Raw genomic sequence first — 19,746 nt, 5'->3', positions numbered from 1 at the left:
ACTAGATTCAGGATGCAGAGTGATTTATTTCACATCATCTGTCCTCAGAGCAACTGTGGAATTAGTTTGACTCATAAGTGACCTACAACACAGCAAATGGGCTACTCCTGTATTTGCTGGCTGGATGTTAAAAGCAATCCCCCTTAATTTATGTGCTGGGATAGGGAAACTCAAAGAAAGGCAGAGGGGCATTTTGTTCATTAAATCCTGTTCTCCAGAAATAACCACAGGCATTTCTTCCCTTGTATCTCACACAGGTAGGGGAGCTACCATCTGCACAAAGAAAATGTGACTGCTGCTCTGTATCTGTGCCAAAGAAAGCAATGCAAAAGAGGTGGCAGGGAGGGAAGTGGGAGGATGGGCAGAACCTCATCTACTTCTGAGGGAGCCCTCACCAATTTACCTCAGCTGAGATTTGGCCCCAACTTGCACATCAGAAGCAACTACAAGTGCTTTAAAATGCTCAGGTCATTTTGGGACAAAGCAAGAAGAGGACCTTATGGCTTGTCCCTTCCCCCTCTGTCATCTCTCTTATTAAAGGAGCCAGTTAAGGCCTGGAGGAGGCAATTTGAGGAGCAGAGAGTGTTTGTGCCAAGGTCTGGGAGCCTGTCAGTATTAAGTGCTGCAGTAGGTTATGCAGAGAACAGTGACCCGTTCCTAGCATGAGTGAACTATGCTGGCCGAAGAGAAGAGACAATCTGAACTATTAATTACACATCTCCCCCAGCCCCAGATAGAGCCACTGGCTGCTGCTTTATCCTCGAGGTGGGGACTTTATCTCTCAGAAGCAGTTGTTCTGGCACTGGTCCTCCACTATCACACTCCTCACATTACGCCAGCCTCTTTGAGTTCAGTGTGACCCTTGGTAGCCCCTTCTCTGCTCCGTGATCCCCACACACAGGATTTTCTGTCTCTGAAAGGACATGCTCTGTCTGCCAGAGGTTGGCTTGGATAAACCTCACAGGATCATTTGGATTTTAAAGCACAGAAGATCTGGGTTTTAAAGCATAAAAGATGTTTTAATTCCTCTTTTCCAGGGTGCTTTCCCCATCTGCTCGAGCCAGATGACATGCTGCAGAGATAAATGTTTCATTTTAACTGCTAGTGCTTTGTCCCACAGCAGCAGGCCTCTGACACACCTATTGTCTGTGAGCTTTAGTGAATAGGGACAGTGTGATCCATTAAAGTCACAAAAGATGTGGCTTGCAATTGCCACAGTGTCCTTATTTAGAAAAATGCATCTCAACCCTCAACCAGACCCTGTGCATTGGAAGCCTGGGAATGTAAAGCCAGGTAGTCCCAACATGCAACTCCTCAGTCTCCATGTACATGTCTGCAACATGATTGCAGGTGTGCCTGGCTGTGATATTTGTACTCTTGCTAGTCTGGGCAACAGCAGCAGTGAAGATGCAGACTAGATGAAGATCAGACTGAGTCTTTCAGGGTCCTTAGGTATATACTTGGTAGAAAGCAGGGTAGATTTGCACCTTATAAACTAACTAAATCAGAGATGCACAAGCTTTCATAAGCAGCAATTTACTTCATCATATGCTGTGAACACCGCATACCCCTGGAGGCTGGAGGGGCATGGTGAGCTCCTGCAGGCAGCGACAGCACTGTCAGCGGTGGGAGCATGGTGGTGGCAAATTGGGAGCTCCCGTAGGCGGCTATGGCGCTATCAGCAGTAGAGAGGGGGTGGCGAGTGCCAACCGGTGGTCAGCAACCACCCACAGATGCCACCAGCAGCATCACTGGTTGCTAATGGTGGCAGTGGTGGCCAGCGGCAATTGTGCACTGCCTGCAGATGTTGGCAGCAGGCGAGCAGCGACCACCCACAGGCGCCGGTGGCAGTGTCAGCAGCACCTTTTCACAGGGAGTGCACCACCATGCTCAGGGGGTACATGTGTACCCGCATGCACCCCCTATGTGTCACCAATGTCATATGCTGTGAAGGAACTGCAGGAAGCAGAGCTTCTAAATATAAAGCAGTGATTAAAAAACAAGGGGTAGGGGAAGGGGAAGAAAGAGGAGGGGGCACTACTGGGAGTAGCAAAGTGAGCAGAAGAAATAAAAAAAAAAACAGTTAACCCACTGAGGGACATAGGGGTTATAAAAGCTAGTCCAAGTAATGGAATAAGACTCCATTGTCTTGGTTTAGACCATACTTAACACAGTCCAGTCAGTGGAAGATTTCTTGTCCTGCAATTTCCCATTCAAGTTCATTTTTAAAATGTTGTTGTCTAAGAACAGCAACTTGAAGGTGAGCAATGGAATGACCAGGGAGGTTAAAGGTTTGCGCATCTTTCTGAAACCAATGTCGGATCAGCGTTCATTCATTCTTACATGTAGGGATGAACTTGTCTGCCCATTGTAGACAACAGAGGGGTATTGTAAGCAAATGATAGTCTATGCCACTGGTAGAGGATTAGGTGAATGAACCTCAGATGTTATAATAATCCCTGTTATTTGGTACAGTGATGGTGTGGGTCTTTTGTATTGATGAGGGAGCACAGCTGATGAATATAGGAGGTAGGTAGTCTGTTGCAAGAGAGACTCTGTTTGAGGTTGGGAGACTGTCTGTAAACCAGGACAAATTTGTCCCCCGAGGCTACCTTCAGATGGTCATTTTCCAGAAGGGGTTGGAGGTCATTAATGATGTGTCCAAGGTGTTCAAGCTGGGGGCTGTAGGTGACACCAGAGGGATTCTGTTGTTCCTGTCTCGGGGTTGGTATTGGAACAGATTGGAGCAGGGTCTGAGTCTGGCTCTGTTGATTTGAGTGGCTACAGTTTTAAAATTGTATTATAAGTTTAGGAATCCATGCTTCAGATACTTAAGATGTGCATGTAGACCAGTAGGACCACAGCACATATACGATGATGAATCTAGTAATGTGCCAAGCTGCTAGTACGGACATAGCTTTAGCAGTCTGTTGCTTTTCAATACAATGTGGTGGTGATATGGCCCTTGCAAATTTTCCCAGTGGTATTCAAGAAATGAATAACCTGGGTGTTTTAGAGTCTGATTGGTGTGGTGAAGTGATGAAAGTTGTTAAAGTCCTAAATTTCTCTAGAGATTCCTTCCCATGTTTCCATATGATGAAGAAGATGTCAACAGTGTACCTTAGGTACACCAGAGGGATGAAAGGAAGCGAACTTCAAGGTCTGTCATCGATATGTTGGCATATTGTGGGGGGCCATACATGTGCCCACAGCAGTGCCATTTTTTGTAGGTATAGGGAGTCCCCAAATCTGAAATAGTTAAGTTGTTATGTAATTGGTAGAAGCCTATGCCACCACATCACTACTCTTGTTATTCTTAATACCTAGATTTGAGCTACCATGCGTATTTGTGTAGCTATAGTGCACTAACATCTCCAGAGTGCTGTGTATACGAAGTCAGAAAGTAGTTTAACAGCAGGGCCTCACATGCTTGTGGTGAATCCCATTGCACTCACAGAACAAGCAACAAGCATGTGAGAATTCTGGCACTAGTGCAATAGTGGGTGATTTCTGCACTCCAAGGCTGAGTGTGGGCCCTAGCCCTGGGGTGAGAGCAGGTGATTCCCTAGAGTCCTTGCAGTCATGCCTAGAAGCATAATTTCTTTTCATGCAGCAGCTGAGCCCGGCTTGCAGGGGGAGTTGAGTCCTGTAGTGTGAATTCTGCTTGCTGGGAGTAACAGTGGGGTATTGTTCAGCATGAAATTTTTCTTTAGACACCTCCCCGGCAGGGCTGCAGACAGCATTTATTATCCTTTGCACAATAAAAGAGTCACTGTACCCTGGGTGCAGGGAAGAGGCCCATTGCCAAAGAGAGCTCAGAGGGTGAGCAAGTGCACTGCAGATGTATATTTAACATCTATCCTGCATGGCTACTCCTGATTACACTAACTGGGCAGCTGATGCCACATGGTGTTAGAGACCAAAATCCCAAGCACTTTAAAGTTTTGACAAAAGAGAACACAGAGCCAAGAAATTAAGACCTAAGGCTGACAATCCCTCCTGAATTTACCTGTTTTGTGCGCTGGGAGGATGGCTAAAGACAGGCAGTGGAACTGAAAACAGGAGTGACAGCCTGAGCTCAGAATTGCAGAGCTGGAGTAGGATTACTTTGCAGCCTGTGTTTTATATACACACACACACACACACATATATATATATATATAGATAGATAGATAGATAGATATAGATAGCTATAGCTATATCTATATCTAATATCTATATCTTGAAGTATATAGATAGCTATAGATAAAGATATCTTATAGATATATCTATATATCTGTATATATATAGAAGCATTTCTATTCGGTTGAATCAAAAACTATTTTTGTCATGAAATCTCTCTTGTCAGGGATGTGTCACATTATTTTTATATTTGTACTGCAGTAGCATTCAGAGGCCCATTGTGTGAGGCTGAGGCAAGGACTTAGACAGTCCCTGAAGGGCTTACAATTTAAACAAACAAGACAGAAAAAACCTGGCAGGGAAACCGAGGCAGAGAGGGATGGTGACTTACCCAAGGTGATGCACCTGTCCAGCAGCTCAGGCTAGACTAGAACACAAGTCTCCTGGGTCTGACTCCAGCACATTGTCTGTAGGATCATGTATTCCAAAGGACAGGAGAGACTCTCAATGTAGCCTTTGGTCTATAGCAGAACACAGATAAGGCCAGATTCACAGATGGTTCAAATCAATTCCAGTGCAGTCAATTAAGGTAGACAGATTTTCACCAACCAAGGGCCTTGTTTTACACACTTACTTTAGGCAGCTCCTGGAGCTCTTAACTCCTGGATTATCTACAGATTAACACCTGCAATTAGTTTTAAGATCACTTTAGGTGGTTTCAAGTTATGCCACTCCAGGGCAAGTTTCTCTCTTATCCGTGCTACAAAGCTCGTGTTCCACTCCCCACAAATGGGCCATCTAAATTGCAGTCCTCCAGCACCCCAGAATACAGTGTGCCCTCCCTCACCCTCCTGTTCTGTGGAAATAATCTTTCCACCCCCTAAACTCTACTGCCCAGGGGGTAGTTCTGGCACCAAGCCAACTTCCTCTCCCACCCCTGAGGATGTAATCTTCCCACCCACAGGGGTGCAAACCCATGCAAGCAGCCTGCAGAGCATATGCCAGATAGCTAGGTCACAGGGCACAGATGGGTCCAGGACTGAGGTCTAGAGGGGGTTGGGGGAGAATATAGGTAGGGGGAAGGATCAGGTCCCCATGAACTGGGGCTTCCTTCCCAGGGCAGGGGCAGTAGCTCCCCCAAAAGTGCTTTTCTTCATCGCTTCTACCACCCATACCCTGGGAAGCATGACCAGCACCTCCCATACCCTAATCCCAAATCTCAGTTTATTAAAACATGAGACCTTCTTTAATTTACTTTCTCTTTATTTCTTAATAAAACCTTTTTTCTTATTTCTTTTTTTACTTCTTTTTATTTTATCCTTTAGTGGCTCACTTCCTTCATTTCACCACCCTTCCCCCTACCCCCCTTTCCTTTCTACCTCCCAGTAACTCCCAGCTTCGTTTTCCCATCCCTAACCAAACCCATCTCTCACACACTCCAACCTAGAACAGGAATAGAAGCTTGTCCTTCACTCACCATCTCCGGCATGGCAACTCACAGCTGTATCTTCTAGTCAGGGTCCTGCTCACCAGCCCTCTAGCAGCAAGTCATGGCTGTGCAGGTGGGGGACCATCAGAGAAGGTATTTTAAGATGTGACTGCTCTGAACTCAAGCTAGTGCTAACACTGATTAACCTTTGAAAAGCTCAAAGTGCAACATATTACAAGGCCCCAAGAGTCAGGACCAGCTGCTGTAGGTGGGAAAAGAGAGAAACAGCCGTACAACACCGCCCCCCAAAAAGGAAACGCTTCCTCAGTAGCTTCCGGCACTGATGTCCAGTAGGGTATTTTGTCCAGAAGAGCTGTTGCCCTGCCAGCCAGTATATAATTGTGGTCTTATTCTCATTTGCTAGTGAAGTTGCAGACATGCCCAACTCCGATAAGTGGAAAGGAGCTATACCAAGCCATTCAACCTGGGAGTCCAGTCTGAATGGAAAGCAGCGTTTGTGTCGAAGAACAAAATGCCCCATCTAAGATAAAGGAGAACAGGCTGTATGGAAGCCCCATTGTAATGGTGCACGCATGTACAGCTGCATGCATATACATGTACACACATACTCTAAACTGCTTTCTCCCATTGATTTCTGCATGTGCAAAGCAAATATGTCCAGGGCATACATCTTATTGCAGGGCATCTGGTGAGAACTGAAAGCTACATGGCTTGAGGCTGAAGTGAAAGGACCTTGAGATAGAAAGTGCTGCCCAGTAGCAGTGGGAATAAGACCAGCACTAAAAGCTTTGACTAAAAGCAACAATTGACAGATGGTTAAAATCCTGACAGAAAGACATCTGATGCAGCAAACTCAACAGGATTCGGAGGCTGTAGTTAAGGAAGAGGTAGTAATGCTGATGCTAATGAGCTTGTTGATGACCACCAAAGCACTAGACCCAGGGCCAAACTCATCACTGGAGTAATACCACAGCAGTCAGGGGAGGCAGCTCACAAGTTATTATGGTCCATTGATTATAACACAGAATCTGATTTCTAGCAAATAATTTTACTGTTTTATAATGGGAAGCCCAGCCATTAACCCTGAAGGGGGAAGCCTGAGAGTTGTTACTTCTGTTCAACTTGGGAGAAGAATAGGCCCCACAGGATGGCTGGAGAGGATTGCAGACTATTCTTTCCTTCAGCTTTAAAGCCCAAAAATATAGAGGGCTAAATGTGTGTACAATGGGAACCATCCATAATCACACTGGATGAAACTGAAAGGTATACTGGAAGTTCACCCTCTTGCTTCAAGGCAGCAGCTGGCCACTCACTGTGAAAGGCTAGAAAAACAAAAGCCTCCTACAAGCGATTACTCAAGTTGTCCACAGTGACATTTTTTGCACTTTCCTAGAAGCAAGATTCAAGACTGGAAGGTCCATCAGTCTGGTCTGGTCCTATGAAGGGGGGAATTTTTGTGGGAGAGTTCCTTGGATGCGACAGTGTGGGAGGAGGAGCCAGTCATTAGGGCTGTGCGAAATTTCGCCAGGTGTTTCTTTTCAAAGCTGTTTCGATGCGTTTTGAGCTTGAAATAGCAAAATTGAAATGAAACAAAAGGCTTTGAAACAGCTTCAAAACAAAACAATGGCACCCAAAACATTTTGAAATTTCTAAACGTTTTGAATTTCGAAGCCAGGGTTACTTGGCTTCAGTGCCAATCCCAGGTAGCAGCAGCAGTGGCAGCCTCCTCTCATTCAGCGTGCAAATCTGGGGATTTGCACCCCCAGGAGGGCTGCTGGGCTGTGCTGGACTTCTCCTGGGGGTGCAAGCCTCCAGATCTGTGCACTGGATGAGAGGAGGCTGCTGCCTGGGACAGGCAGCAGTAGCAATCTTCTCTGGTGCTGGGACCGGCACTGGGTGTGGGCTGCGCCCAGGTGGCAGAGACGGCCTCCTCTCATCCAGGGCACAGATCCAGGGGCTTATACCCCCAGGAGTGCTGCCAAGCTGTGCCGGACTCCTCCCGAGGATGTGAGCCCCTGGATCTGTGCCCCGGATGAGAGGAGGCTGCTGCTGCGGGCAAGTGTCAGGAGCTGTGCTTTGAACAGTTTGAGGTGCAGTTTCCCAAACTCTGCACCTATCTCCTTGAAACTTGGCATGTTTCCTGCCCTTAAATGGGGCTACCACACCTGCAATTTTCATCCAAATCAGGCAAGAAATTACAAAGCTTTAGGCATTTTCATGATTCCCCAGTATAGCCTCTGGGCAAAATGTCAAAACAGTGAAATAGTTTCAATGAAACAAAATGGAACAGTGCTTCAAAACAAAACAAACAATGAAACAAAATGAAACAATGTCCCTTCGAAACAGCAAAACAGATGTCAAAACAAAACGATGGTGTTTCATACAACCCTACCAGTCATCAAGCTGGTGGATCTCTAAGGTGAGGACTGCACACACCTCAGTGATTATCAGACTGGCTCTGCAAAGAAACCCTTCGTTATGACAAGGCTGTCACGAAGGGAAGATCTAGGCTTCAGAATATTTTAACTATTACCAGCATGTCTAATACCAGCTCTTTACAGGACTTTTCATCATCAAACTTAGTGCTTTACAAATGGTGTCAGTATCATTAACCCCACTTTAAAGAAGAGGAAACTGAGGCACAAGGCAGTGAAGTGACTTGCCCAAGGTCACTTGGTGGGGCAGCGGCAAAGACAGGTCTCCTGAGTGCCGGCACAGTGCAAACCATTGATTTCTACATCCAGTTTATGAGAGACAACCCACAAGAAAAGTATTTTCCTTCTGATGATAAGCAATTCCTTGGCCTCTTGCACAGCTGAGCTTCTTCCAGGTGCATTCTCAAGCAGGCAAAGTGCACAGAGACAAAGGCTTGATCCGGGGGGGGGGGGGGTGTATGACAGGGACCTGGGTATCAACACTGCACTGATGATACCTTGGGCCATCCTGTTGTATCAGTTTTCTGAATGCATTCATATACATGCACAACAGAGCTGACAGCATTCACCTCTCTGGGACTTGCTAGAGGAAGGCCCCAGGGAATAAATTATCTAAAGGCACTGACTAAATATTTCCTGCATGAAAGAAACACTCTGAAGCCATCTCACACATCTCCTGTATTTCACAGAACTGGGATGCATGGAAGGCATTATCCAGGCTACTGAAAGCAAGGGATGAGACTAATAATGGATCCATTTGCTCAGTGCAATTTGTTTTAAATTCAAAGATATTTGTGAGGTACAGCAGTGCAGAAAACTTAACAAGCAAGACTCCTCCTAATGCCTGTCATTTAAACAAAGGAATTCTATAAATATTTGCTTCAAAACCAAATAATCTCTTTGGAAAACCATCCGGTGCAGAATTTCAGGTCAAGGGAAGTCTGAAACTATGTAATCAAATAAAACCTAGGAAGTAGAAGAATATAAAGAAACTGCTGAAGCCACCTTAACCAAGCATGCTATTCTGCAATATATTGCCCAGGCCGCTCTTTTAGTAACATTCTCTCTTCCTACAAACTGTTACATTTTGTTGAGTTTTTAAATGATCATCTTTAAAAATATAGTGCGCCTTAGAGGGAAAACTGCTCTAGGTTCCCCCTCCCCCTCTTTGTGTGGCGTCTTCATTTTTTTAAAGCAGTCGCGCCATAGCAAATCTTTCTGCCATATCTGATTAACTTCATGCTGGGATTATACCCAACAAACTTTTCAAACGGAGAGGATGCGGGTCTTCATAGACAGGCAGGACCAAGTGCGCTGGAAGCAAATTCTCTAACAACAACATCTCTCTGTGTCCTGGCAGTGATGGGAACTGCTAATACTTTTCCCTTCCTGCCAGTCTCTGAGGGGCTGTCAAAAGCAGCACTGGTGAAATGGAGAGTCATAAATCATTCCCTAGCTGCTACAAATGCATAAGTAGGTTACAGTGGGAAACCACATGAGCACTAAAAGGAAGAAGTTATGCAGAGAGAAGGGGTGAACGTAGTTTAAAGAGCAACAGCCAGTGGCAGCAGACAAATGGAAACTGAAAGAAATCAGGAAAATTGTTCACACCCTAGAGAATTGAACCTGCATAATGTGAGGGCTCCTGGGTTCGATTTGGCATCTCTGGCTCTTCTGAAAGAGCCCAGGGACACCAGGCCTAAAGAAAACAAGAACTTCAGCCCACGTGAGAGCTAGCTTCAGCTCCCAAAAGGAGTTGCATGCAGTGAACTGTGGGTGGTGGCGGCTGCAGTATTCTTACACTGAACTCATTAGCTGGCAACAAACAAAACAAGCCCTTTGCGTAGGAATAAAGAGATCTCAATTTTGCATGCACAGTCAGGCATATGGCCACCCTGCTCTTGGTCAGAGAGTCTGAATTGAGCCACCTATGAAGTTATGGAATATTACTCCCAGAGGGGAAGACTGAGGAATACAGTGATGGAGTGATTTGTCCAAAGTCTCACAATGAGTCAGAAACAGATAGAGCTAGAAAGAGGACTCTGATCTGCCTCAGTGTTGTCTGTAGCCACAAGACCAGATTTTCTTTTACAGAGGAAGCGCATGCTGCTGAGAAGCTGGGTGAATTAGTTCATGACAAGCTTCAGGCTGCTGTGGCTAGACTGCTTCAGTACCCAGAGTAGTTCACTTCTCCCTGTGCTCTGTGCCAGGCTGCAGCGTAGCTGTAGGACAAGTAATTTCTCCAAGGTCACATAGGAAGTCTGTGGCAAAGCAGGGAACTTAGTCAACACCTCCTGAATCCTAAAGTAGCACTGTAAATTGCTAGACCATAAGGATAGGGACAGACATGCAAAAAGCTGAAGCCTGAATTAATTCGATCTTTGCAGGTTAGTCTAACCTGCGTAGGTTGAACCGATTTGCAACAGCACTGATATTCCTTGTGGACTGAGGAAATGCAGGTACATGCCTGCAGTTGCATAAGCCAGAAGCTGGGGGAGACTACAGCATGCCTTCTCTGGCTGCAAGGAAGCTGTGCGGAGGGGGGGGTGTGGCCAGCTGAACTGACTAGAGAGGGGTTTAATTCCCCCCTCCCTGTCCCATTGACAGGGAGCCGAGCTGGGTCCGCCATGTGCTCCCACTTTGCTGCTGCAGCAGCAGGCTGCCACGTTCCCTGAGGCAGAGGGGGCAGGGTGGGGGGGTTATGGGTGGGGGGGTTATTCTCCCCTGTACCCTCACTGCCCCTGGGGGACCAGAGCTGGGTCTGCCTGCCCTGACTGCCACCACCGCTCTGTGCCCCTCCACCAGTGGAAGGGCCCCTTACACGGAGGGCAAAGAGCAGAGTTATTCCCTTCTTTGCCTCTGGGGCACTGCAGCAGTGTCTGCCCGACCTAGATGCTGTCACCGCTCGCTCTGTGTCCAGGGCAAGCGGCAGAATAAGCCACCTCTGCCAGACACCAGAGGGAGGGGAGCAGGAAGGGGCTTATTCAATGGCGGCGGTAGTGCTGCAGAGGACTCTGGTCTCCTCTAGGCCCTGGTGCCAAAGTCCAGGGACTTTGCTCACCTCTCCAGCTGCTGATGCCATTGCAGGGGGGGGGGGGGGGTGACTCCTCCCTCCTCTGGCTTCAGCTTCCTACTGCCACCCCTAGTAGGGGTAGTGTGGGGGAAATGGGGTGCAACCCTAAGGTTCCCCTACTATTCAGAAGTTGGACAGCCCTGTATTAAACCATCCTGCCTGGTGATGGCATGTGAATACTGTAATATTCTGATGTTTTCCAAAAGGTCTCCCCTTGTCCACTACAAACCCTTTGTCTCCTAGTGTTTCTATGCCAATGGAAATGTCTGAACCACTAACAGCCCCTCTAGGCCCCAAGGAGTTAAAAGCCTGTACTCAGTCTCAGCTTTGTTGCTTCGAATTATTTCCCCTAACATTCTCTTAGCCCACTTTCTTTTTGCTTTCAATGCTCCTGCATTGTCAGTTCAGAGCATGGAGACTGTCAAACTCCACTCTGGGGATAAAGTGTTGCTCCCAGCACGAAAAGTTAATTTCCCTGGTTTCTTCGGGGGGTTGTAGATAACTGCTCACAAAGAGGAGCTATTCTTACGCACCATATGCCAGCAGCTATGCCATTCTTACCGCACAGCATCTAGCAGCACAGCATTATTGAGGCTGAAATGTATTCTGACATGCTAGAGCCTGGTGGTTACAGTATGTGCTCTGCTTGGAGGCTCCAACCTGAGTCTCCAATGTCTCAGGCTAGTGCCTCAAGCACCAGCTGTTCGATTCCACATGACAAGCTCACAAGCACATACCTGCAGACCTTTTGACACAATTTTGCTTTCACAAAAATGTTTCAGACATTGTTTTCATTCCAATACAGAACAAATGCATCCCTGAGTTGCCACAAAATGGAATTGTCACCCTCCAGACAGTTCTATCGCACAGTATTATTTCCTGCTGCGCACAGTTCCATTGTAATCAACGGCCCCATTGTAAGCAAAGCTATAAGCATGCTGAGGGCTGGCACACGGGTTTGATGGCTGAGAGGGCAAAATTGGATCTTAGTTAAAAATTCTGTGCCGATGCATGAGATGGAAAAACATCAAGCACGTCCAGCATAGCTGTGCCAGCTCTGGAGTGCTAAGGACTAGGCATGATACAAAGTAAGACCTTGTCCTCACTCTGGGTTATAGCTACTGATGTACTTACCACAATGCCCATGTGCCTGTGCAGATGCCTTAAGGTTATAGCAATGCAGCACGTAAGCATTAACAGTCTCTTACGGTTTCCAAACAAAAACTCGCTGCACAAGTGCAAGTCATTCTAAATCATGCAGTTTGATCAAGGGGAGAGAACCTTTGCTTTGTGCAGAAGGCACACAACAGTGAAAGGAGCCCACAGCTTTTGGGATTTATCTGTGCAAATCCAGATGCAGAATTGGGATCTTAACTTGCCACTGAAGTGAGCAGCCGTAACTCTGCACAGATCCATGTGGCTGTTACAATAGCTGTCTTCCCAGAACAGAACCACATTTCAAGCATCAGTGGTGACCAGCTGGTGTCTATTTTCTCTCCTGTTTTTTTTTTCCTGGAATATTTTTCTGAGGTGCATTTCTATTTTTAAACACAGAAATTAAGCTTGAGCATGCGGGAAAGAGGCTCCCACAGTTTCAACTCAGACCTCCTCTTCCATTAAACCTCAGTGAAATGAAAAAGCAAGTTAGCAATGCAAACACATTGACCACAAGGTCTTCTCCATTAGTAGTTTACATAGGGAAAGAGGCAGTGCTGCAGTGTGCTGTGTGCCTGTACTATGGGTGGAGCATACATAATGCATAGGCTTTTTAAATATGCAAATCGTGTGTCCTATGCTGCCCTGCACTGTTCATCCATTATATGAATGTACCGATTGCCATGACAACTTCAGTGGGGCCTATGCATAGCATTAGCATCTTCCTTTGAAAACCCAAAAGGTCAATCCATTCTGTATCTTCACCTGGTCTAAAAATACGAATTCTTGCTAACACAGTTTAGACCAGGCAAAACATATGATATATATTATGTATATATACAAATACACACATACCTACATTAATACATACAGCTGTAGTACTGAGATATCCCAACTGAGATCAGGGCCTCATTGTTCTAAACAGGATACAAGAATACAAGAAAACACAGCAAGAAATCATCTCTTCCCAAAGAGCCTGCAAGGAAATCAGTGAGACAAAGGGCTGGAAGGTGACGTTGAGGCACAGAGAAGTAACATGACTTGTGTAAGATTATACAGTAAAGTAGTGACAGAGCTATCTCCTGCTTTGTCCAGTGTCCCATCTACTAGACCATGCTGCTTCTCACATACCTAGGAACAGTTTTTAAACAGGTTCCACTCAACCAGTTAACATGCCAGCACAGACAGTGCCGAAGAGGATACAATGCAAACAGGCATGAAATAACATTACGGGCTCATTTTCTGCCTGACTCACAAAGATTTAACTGCGCTCGGCCTAGCAACGTTACCAGGAGTCAGACCATTTCATTGCATGCATTGCCATTTTGACAGCTCTATTTTTAAATTACTTCTGTGCTGTAAAAGGTCCTGGAATCGCATCCCTGACAACTGAGGGACCAGATTTATTCACAGGACATGCCTGGCTCTGGCTGGAGCACAACCATCTTTCCATACCCGTTTCAGCAGTGACCAGTTTTTGAAGTCAGAAGAAAGCTTAGGCTTCAGGTCCTATTCATTGATCTTTGGTGGTATACTGATGCTGCCAGGTGCAGTGGTGGCTTCTGGTATATGGACTCCTTTCCATGTCCCAGGATGGGATAGATGCAACAAGCTCGTTTCATGTAGGACACCAAAGGCTTCGGTTGGTAATGGCTGTGATTACTATTAACCAGTATCCTATTCAGATCAGTGACATCCTTTATCTGGTGTCATCTTCATTTTCATGATAAGCTCTGCTGGGCTGGCAATACAAAATGAATTGAAAGAGACAGTGATGGACAGTGGTAACCTTTTATTCTGAATATAAACTTTTCTTCCCTTCCTTCCCATCAGAAAGATCATCAGCAGGAATTGAACAGAACATATGGGTTTAAATTATACATAAACCAGTATAAGTGATTGGAAACCAGTTCAAATCTGTAACACAAGAGAAGTTCAGTGCACATAAACTGCTTTCAAAATGGCTGAAACCAGTTTAAGATAAACCTGTATAGATGTAGTATCAGACTCAACTGATTTAGGTTAAATTGGTTTACTGAACTTCTGTCCCAGATCCCCTCCAGATTCAAGTTAACTCACAGTCCCCTTTGCAAGGTGGGCAGACTAGCCTTGGGCCCAAACTGTCTGCTCCAGCTGAGCAGGGAGGCATGCTCTAGCACAGGGGTGGGCAAATTGCGGACCACCAGGCCATTCTATCTGGCCCTCGGGGCCCCTAAAAAATTTAGAAAATTAATAGCTATCTGTCCCTGGCTACCTGCCATGCAGCCCTCAATGGTTTGCCAAAACTCAGTAAGGGGCCCTCCACCCAAAATAATTGTCTGCCCCTGCTCTAGCACCCGCTGGCTTCTGGCCTGGGCCACTGCATGCATGTGGCTGCATTTCAACAATCAAAAGTGAATGTCTATTCACTTACTTAACAGTTCAACCTAGGCAGCTTAGAGTAACCTGTGAAGAGCAAACCAATTCAATCTCAGGCTTTTTGACTGTCTGTACTTAGCCGTGAATTTTTAGCACTGAATAACAGAGCTCTGATACTTGAGTTAAGAGATTTACTTTATTATTTGGTAGCAGTAGTTGGCTGGTACCAGTACCTGGAGCAGCCCCTAGAGCAGTAATTCTCAACTTCTGTGGACTCAAGGCATGCCTCCAAAACTTTGTGAATTGAGTGGCACCCAGTCTCAAAATGTAACTTATATATTACAGATCTTACCTCCTTGCAGAGGCGCTGGGCAGTGGGTATGGACAGGGACAAGCTTGAACCTGCCCGTATTTGCTTACCTCTTCACACTTCTCTACATCCTCCAGAGGATCTAGCTGCACTCCTGGGTACCAGGACACCCTGTTTGTGAATCAGTGTACTGGGGAAAGACAACACACACTTTCCACTGCATCGTAAATCCACTTAAGTTCCGTGTATGTGAATCAGCTCCTTAGCATCCCTGGAACATTCAGAGCCAAAGTTTCAAAAGGGGCTGCCCAGTTTTTTGTGCAATTATGCATGTGGCTAAACTCAGGGCTTTGCCCATGTAAAACTACACATGAAAATTTAGCACATTTGGCCTAAGGTGCATGCTAGTTCTCGGCAATAGCGAGAGAAGTGTATATATTGATTCCTACTATTTCTTTTATGTCTTCCTTTAGAAAGAGCCAGAGATTACCTTCACAAGACTGGACGGTTCATCGTAATTGGAGGAATTGTCTCGCCTGTACATGACTCCTATGGCAAACCAGTGGGTTGATTACATTCGCTCTTTCATACGTGATATTGTCGATGAAAACTAAAGGAGGGTGGAATTGAATGTGAGCAACAGGAAAAGTTACACCCTGGGTTCCTAGTTAATTGAATGAAGACCTCAGGGAACCTGGCAGAGGCTGGCTCCAAGACTGCGTATGATGCAGAGAGAAATCATGCAGCACAGACAAAGCCATAAAAAAAAAATCTCTGGGAGCTGAGCTTAGCTGAGCTGAGCTGAGCTGAGGCCTGGAGTAGGTTATGTGGGTCAGTTGATGGGCTGACATGTATGCGGGGTCAGCAATATTGCCAACATTTGTAAATGTACCTTAGGTTTTGCAGCCCACAGTTCCTGGTTTCCTGCAATTTATATGAGAATCTCAGCTCTCCTCTGCATTTCCAGTTTCTCTGTTTGAGGTCTGTTTCACAATTTGAGAACGCTTGGTGTTCACAATACTGACTCAGGAATTTAAGAGCTCTTTCTGGAAAATAAAATTTAACGGCGGGGAGGAATTCTCTTTACCCTGAATGAAAAGCCTCATTCTCATTGACAAGAAATGACTTGGGAAAAACCCCCAGGCCAGTCACGGGCAGGGAAGAGCAGCTGTAACTATATTTCACTGGCTGTTCGGTCATCGTGGCCATTAGGTGAGGCTGCTTACCTGAGGTTTTCCATAGATTTCATAGACATTAGGGCTGGAAGGGACCTCGGAAGATCATCGAGTCCAGCCCCCCGCCCAAAGGGCAGGACGTCAGCTGGGGTCATAGGATCCCAGCAAGATAAGCATCCAGTTTCATCTTGAAGGTGTTCAATGAAGGCGCTTGAACAACCTCCGGTGGCAGGCTGTTCCAGACCTTGGGGGCTCGGACAGTAAAGAAATTCTTCCTTACGTCCAGCCTGAAACGATCTTGTAGTAGTTTGTGACCATTCGTCCTCGTCATCCCTTGGGGCGCTCTGGTGAACAAACGTTCCCCTAGATACTGGTGGTCACCCCTGATAAACTTGTAGGTGGCCATCAGATCACCCCTGAGCCTGCGCTTTTCCAGGCTAAAGAGCCCCAGGGCTCTCAGCCTGTCATCGTAGGGTCTGCTTCCCTGACCTCTGATCATGCGCGTGGCTCTTCTCTGGACTCTCTCAAGCTTCTCCACATCCTTTTTGAATTGTGGAGCCCAAAACTGGACGCAGTACTCCAGCTGCGGCCTCACTAAGGCCGAGTACAGGGGGAGAATGACGTCCCGGGATTTGCTTGAGGAGCATCTATGGATGCAAGCCAGCGTTTTGGTCACTTTACTAGCCGCAGCATCGCATTGCAGGCTCATGTTCATCTTGTGGTCAATGATGACCCCCAAGTCTCTTTCTTCCATAGTGCTAACCAACATAGCACTGCCGAGCCTATAAGGATGCTGCGGGTTTTTTTTCCCAAGGTGGAGAACCTTGCATTTATCGGTGTTGAACACCATCAGATTCTCATCCGCCCACTTGCTGAGCCTGTCCAGGTCAGCCTGGATCACCCGCCTGTCTTCTGGTGTGGATGCTTTGCCCCAAAGTTTGGTGTCATCAGCAAACTTGGCCAGTCCGCTTCTGACTCCAGTGTCCACATCATTAATGAAGATGTTGAACAGTATGGGTCCAAGGACAGAGCCTTGGGGGACCCCACTGGTCACAGGACACCACGATGAGTGACTTCCATCAATTACTACCCTCTGGGTCCTATCCCGGAGCCAATTTTCCAGCCAGTGGATCGTGGGGGACCCAAGGCGACAATTGTCCAGTTTCTCCAAGAGGCGATCATGGGACACCAGATCGAAGGCTTTTTTGAAGTCAAGATATATGACATCAATCTCTTCTCCCTTGTCCAGGTGATAGGTCACCTGGTCGTAGAAGGAAATGAGATTGGTCAAGCAAGAACTACCCGCAACAAACCCGTGCTGGCTATCCCTTAAGATGTTGGCGTCGGCCAGTCCATTAAGGATGGCCTCCTTAATAAACTTTTCTAAGATCTTCCCTGGGATAGAAGTCAGGCTGATGGGCCTATAGTTAGCCAGATCCACTTTCCTCCCTTTCTTGAAAATAGGCACCACGTTGGCCTTCTTCCAGTCTTCGGGCACTACACCAGAGCGCCAAGAGTTTTCAAAGATCCGCGCTAGAGGCTGGGCTATGATGCTCGCCAGCTCCTTGAGTACCCTGGGGTGAAGATTGTCAGGGCCGGCTGACTTGAAGGTATCCAGCTTCTCAAGATGTTCCTTCACAAAGTCAGCATTAATGGAGGGCAGGGGATCACCCTCACCCGGACTTCCCGGCCCTGTAGCGGGCATGGGCGTCCCATGGGGCTGATGAAAGACCGACACAAAGTACCTATTTAATAGGTTGGCTTTTTCCTGGGCGTCAGTTGTCAGTTGCCCCATCTGGTTCAGCAGGGGTCCAGCGTTGCCCCGGCTTTTCCTCCGGCTCCCCACATATCTGAAAAAGGACTTTTTATTGTCCTTGATGCTCAAAGCTAGCTGGAGTTCAGTTGCAGCCTTGGCTTTCCTGGTCTGCTCCCTACAGGACCAGACCAGTGCAGAATAATCCTCCTTGGAGGTGACTCCCATCCTCCATCCTTTGTAGGCCTTTCTTTTTAGCCTCAGGAGGTCTGCTAGGTCCCTGGAGAGCCAGGGGGGCTGCTGTGCCCTCTTGCTGCCTTTCTTCCGAGATGGAATAGACTTAGTTTGTGCATTGAGGATCGCTCCCTTGAGGAGCAACCACTCTTCTTGAACTCCCCTCTCCCTGTGGTCACAGTCCCTTAGGGCCTCACTGACAAGCCTTCTGAGCTTGTCAAAGTCAGCTTTCCTGAAGTCAAGGACTTGCGTGTTGCTGACTGACTTGCCAGCTTTTCGGCGGATGGTGAAGGTGATCAGCTCATGGTCGCTGTCACCCAGCTTCCCATCGATCACTAGGTCGCCGATTAGGTCCTCCCCAGTAGCCAGCACCAGGTCGAGCAGCACTTTGCCTCTCGTTGGCCCATAGACTTCTTGAGTCAGGTAGAGGTCATCCACGCACGAGAGGAAGCTCTGCGACCGCTCAGAGGTTGCTTGAAGGGAGTCTGTCACACATTCTGGCACAGTATAAGGGAACTGAGTTCAGTAATAAATCAAGGGAGAAAAAGGATATGGTACAAAGAAAGCTTTGACTTTGTGTTACCTTTCTCGTTTTTTATTCTTCAGGGCCTGGTCTCCAGCCGACACCGTCTGATCATGTGCCAACTGGCCGTCCAGTCCTCTGACTGGATCAGGTGAGGTAACTCCTCATGCATGTTTGTTGTGGAAACAAAACCAGTCTTTTATGGCACCGCGACAGCGGGGATCCAGTTAGAATCGTGTTTCTGAGGGCAGGGGGAGGTTGGTCAGGGCTGAGCTTGGGAAGGGAGGATTCTCAGTGCTGTGCCAAACATCCCCTGCAAGGGCGGTGAAAGCAAAGCTCTGTTCAACCCGCTGCCTGCGGCTGACGACAAACACCCTTATCTGCTAAGCATGCAGTGTGTAATTAAAGCACGCCTCTGCTAATTACCTTAATTATGCACCCAAAAAGTTATAATTTGCATGGAAAGAGTGCATTTTAAATCATGGCTCATGACTGCTGTGGGGGAGTGAGCACACCCATGTAGGGGTCCACCTCAATCACAGGGAGACTTACCCAGTTTTGCGGGTTGGTCATGGCTGCCGTTCTAATTCTGCAGTCACTTTGTGGCAGCCCCACCCCTCGGTGCTGATTGGCGGAGAGGCCCTGACAGGGTGGAAGGAAGAGGGGGAGGCCACCATCTTGATTGTTGGCTGCCGTATATGCAGCCCCACCCTTGGCACTGATTGGCGGAGAAACCCCAGAGGGGGGGAGAAGGACGAGGGTGCAGCCACCATCTTATTTGATGCCCTTTGTGCCACCCGCCAGCTGGTGCCTTCCCCTCCCGGCAGCAAGGACCACTGGCTCTGCCTGGGGAACCAGCATTTTATTTTTATTGAGGGCTTTTTTTTTTTTTTTTGGTGTTGATTTCACCGATTTCACAGTCAATCCTGATTTCACAGGTGCTGCAAAATACGTGAAACCATTAATTAAATAGGTCCCTACATATGTGTGGGGATGCAGTCTTTGTAGGTCAGGTTCACAGTCTTTGCACAGTGAGGGGGAAAGTGAGAGGCAAGGAGCAAAATCAGGTTGTGGAGGAGAGTCAGGAATGGGCACAGCAAGAAGAGGAACAGCTGCAATCCTGTAGGAGTGATGGAGAGAAATCCTCTTGCCAAAGAA

At 47.1% G+C, this 19,746-nt stretch overlaps 1 protein-coding gene across 1 annotated transcript in view; it reads left to right on the top strand.

Moving 5' to 3' along the window:
• Positions 1–19,746, top strand: part of NMNAT2 (nicotinamide nucleotide adenylyltransferase 2) — a 99,484-nt gene that overhangs the window by 52,966 nt on the left and 26,772 nt on the right. Inside the window, exons 2-3 of the mRNA XM_006274476.3 lie at positions 15,377–15,465; positions 18,672–18,739. Coding sequence (XP_006274538.1) covers positions 15,377–15,465; positions 18,672–18,739 — 157 coding nt within the window. The remainder of the gene's footprint in view (positions 1–15,376; positions 15,466–18,671; positions 18,740–19,746) is intronic.

This window comes from Alligator mississippiensis, chromosome 5, assembly GCF_030867095.1.
Source record: "Alligator mississippiensis isolate rAllMis1 chromosome 5, rAllMis1, whole genome shotgun sequence".
Classification (NCBI taxonomy): Eukaryota; Metazoa; Chordata; order Crocodylia; family Alligatoridae; genus Alligator; species Alligator mississippiensis.
Note: the sequence above shows the minus strand (reverse complement) of the source record. Positions and strands in the feature narration are given on the sequence as shown.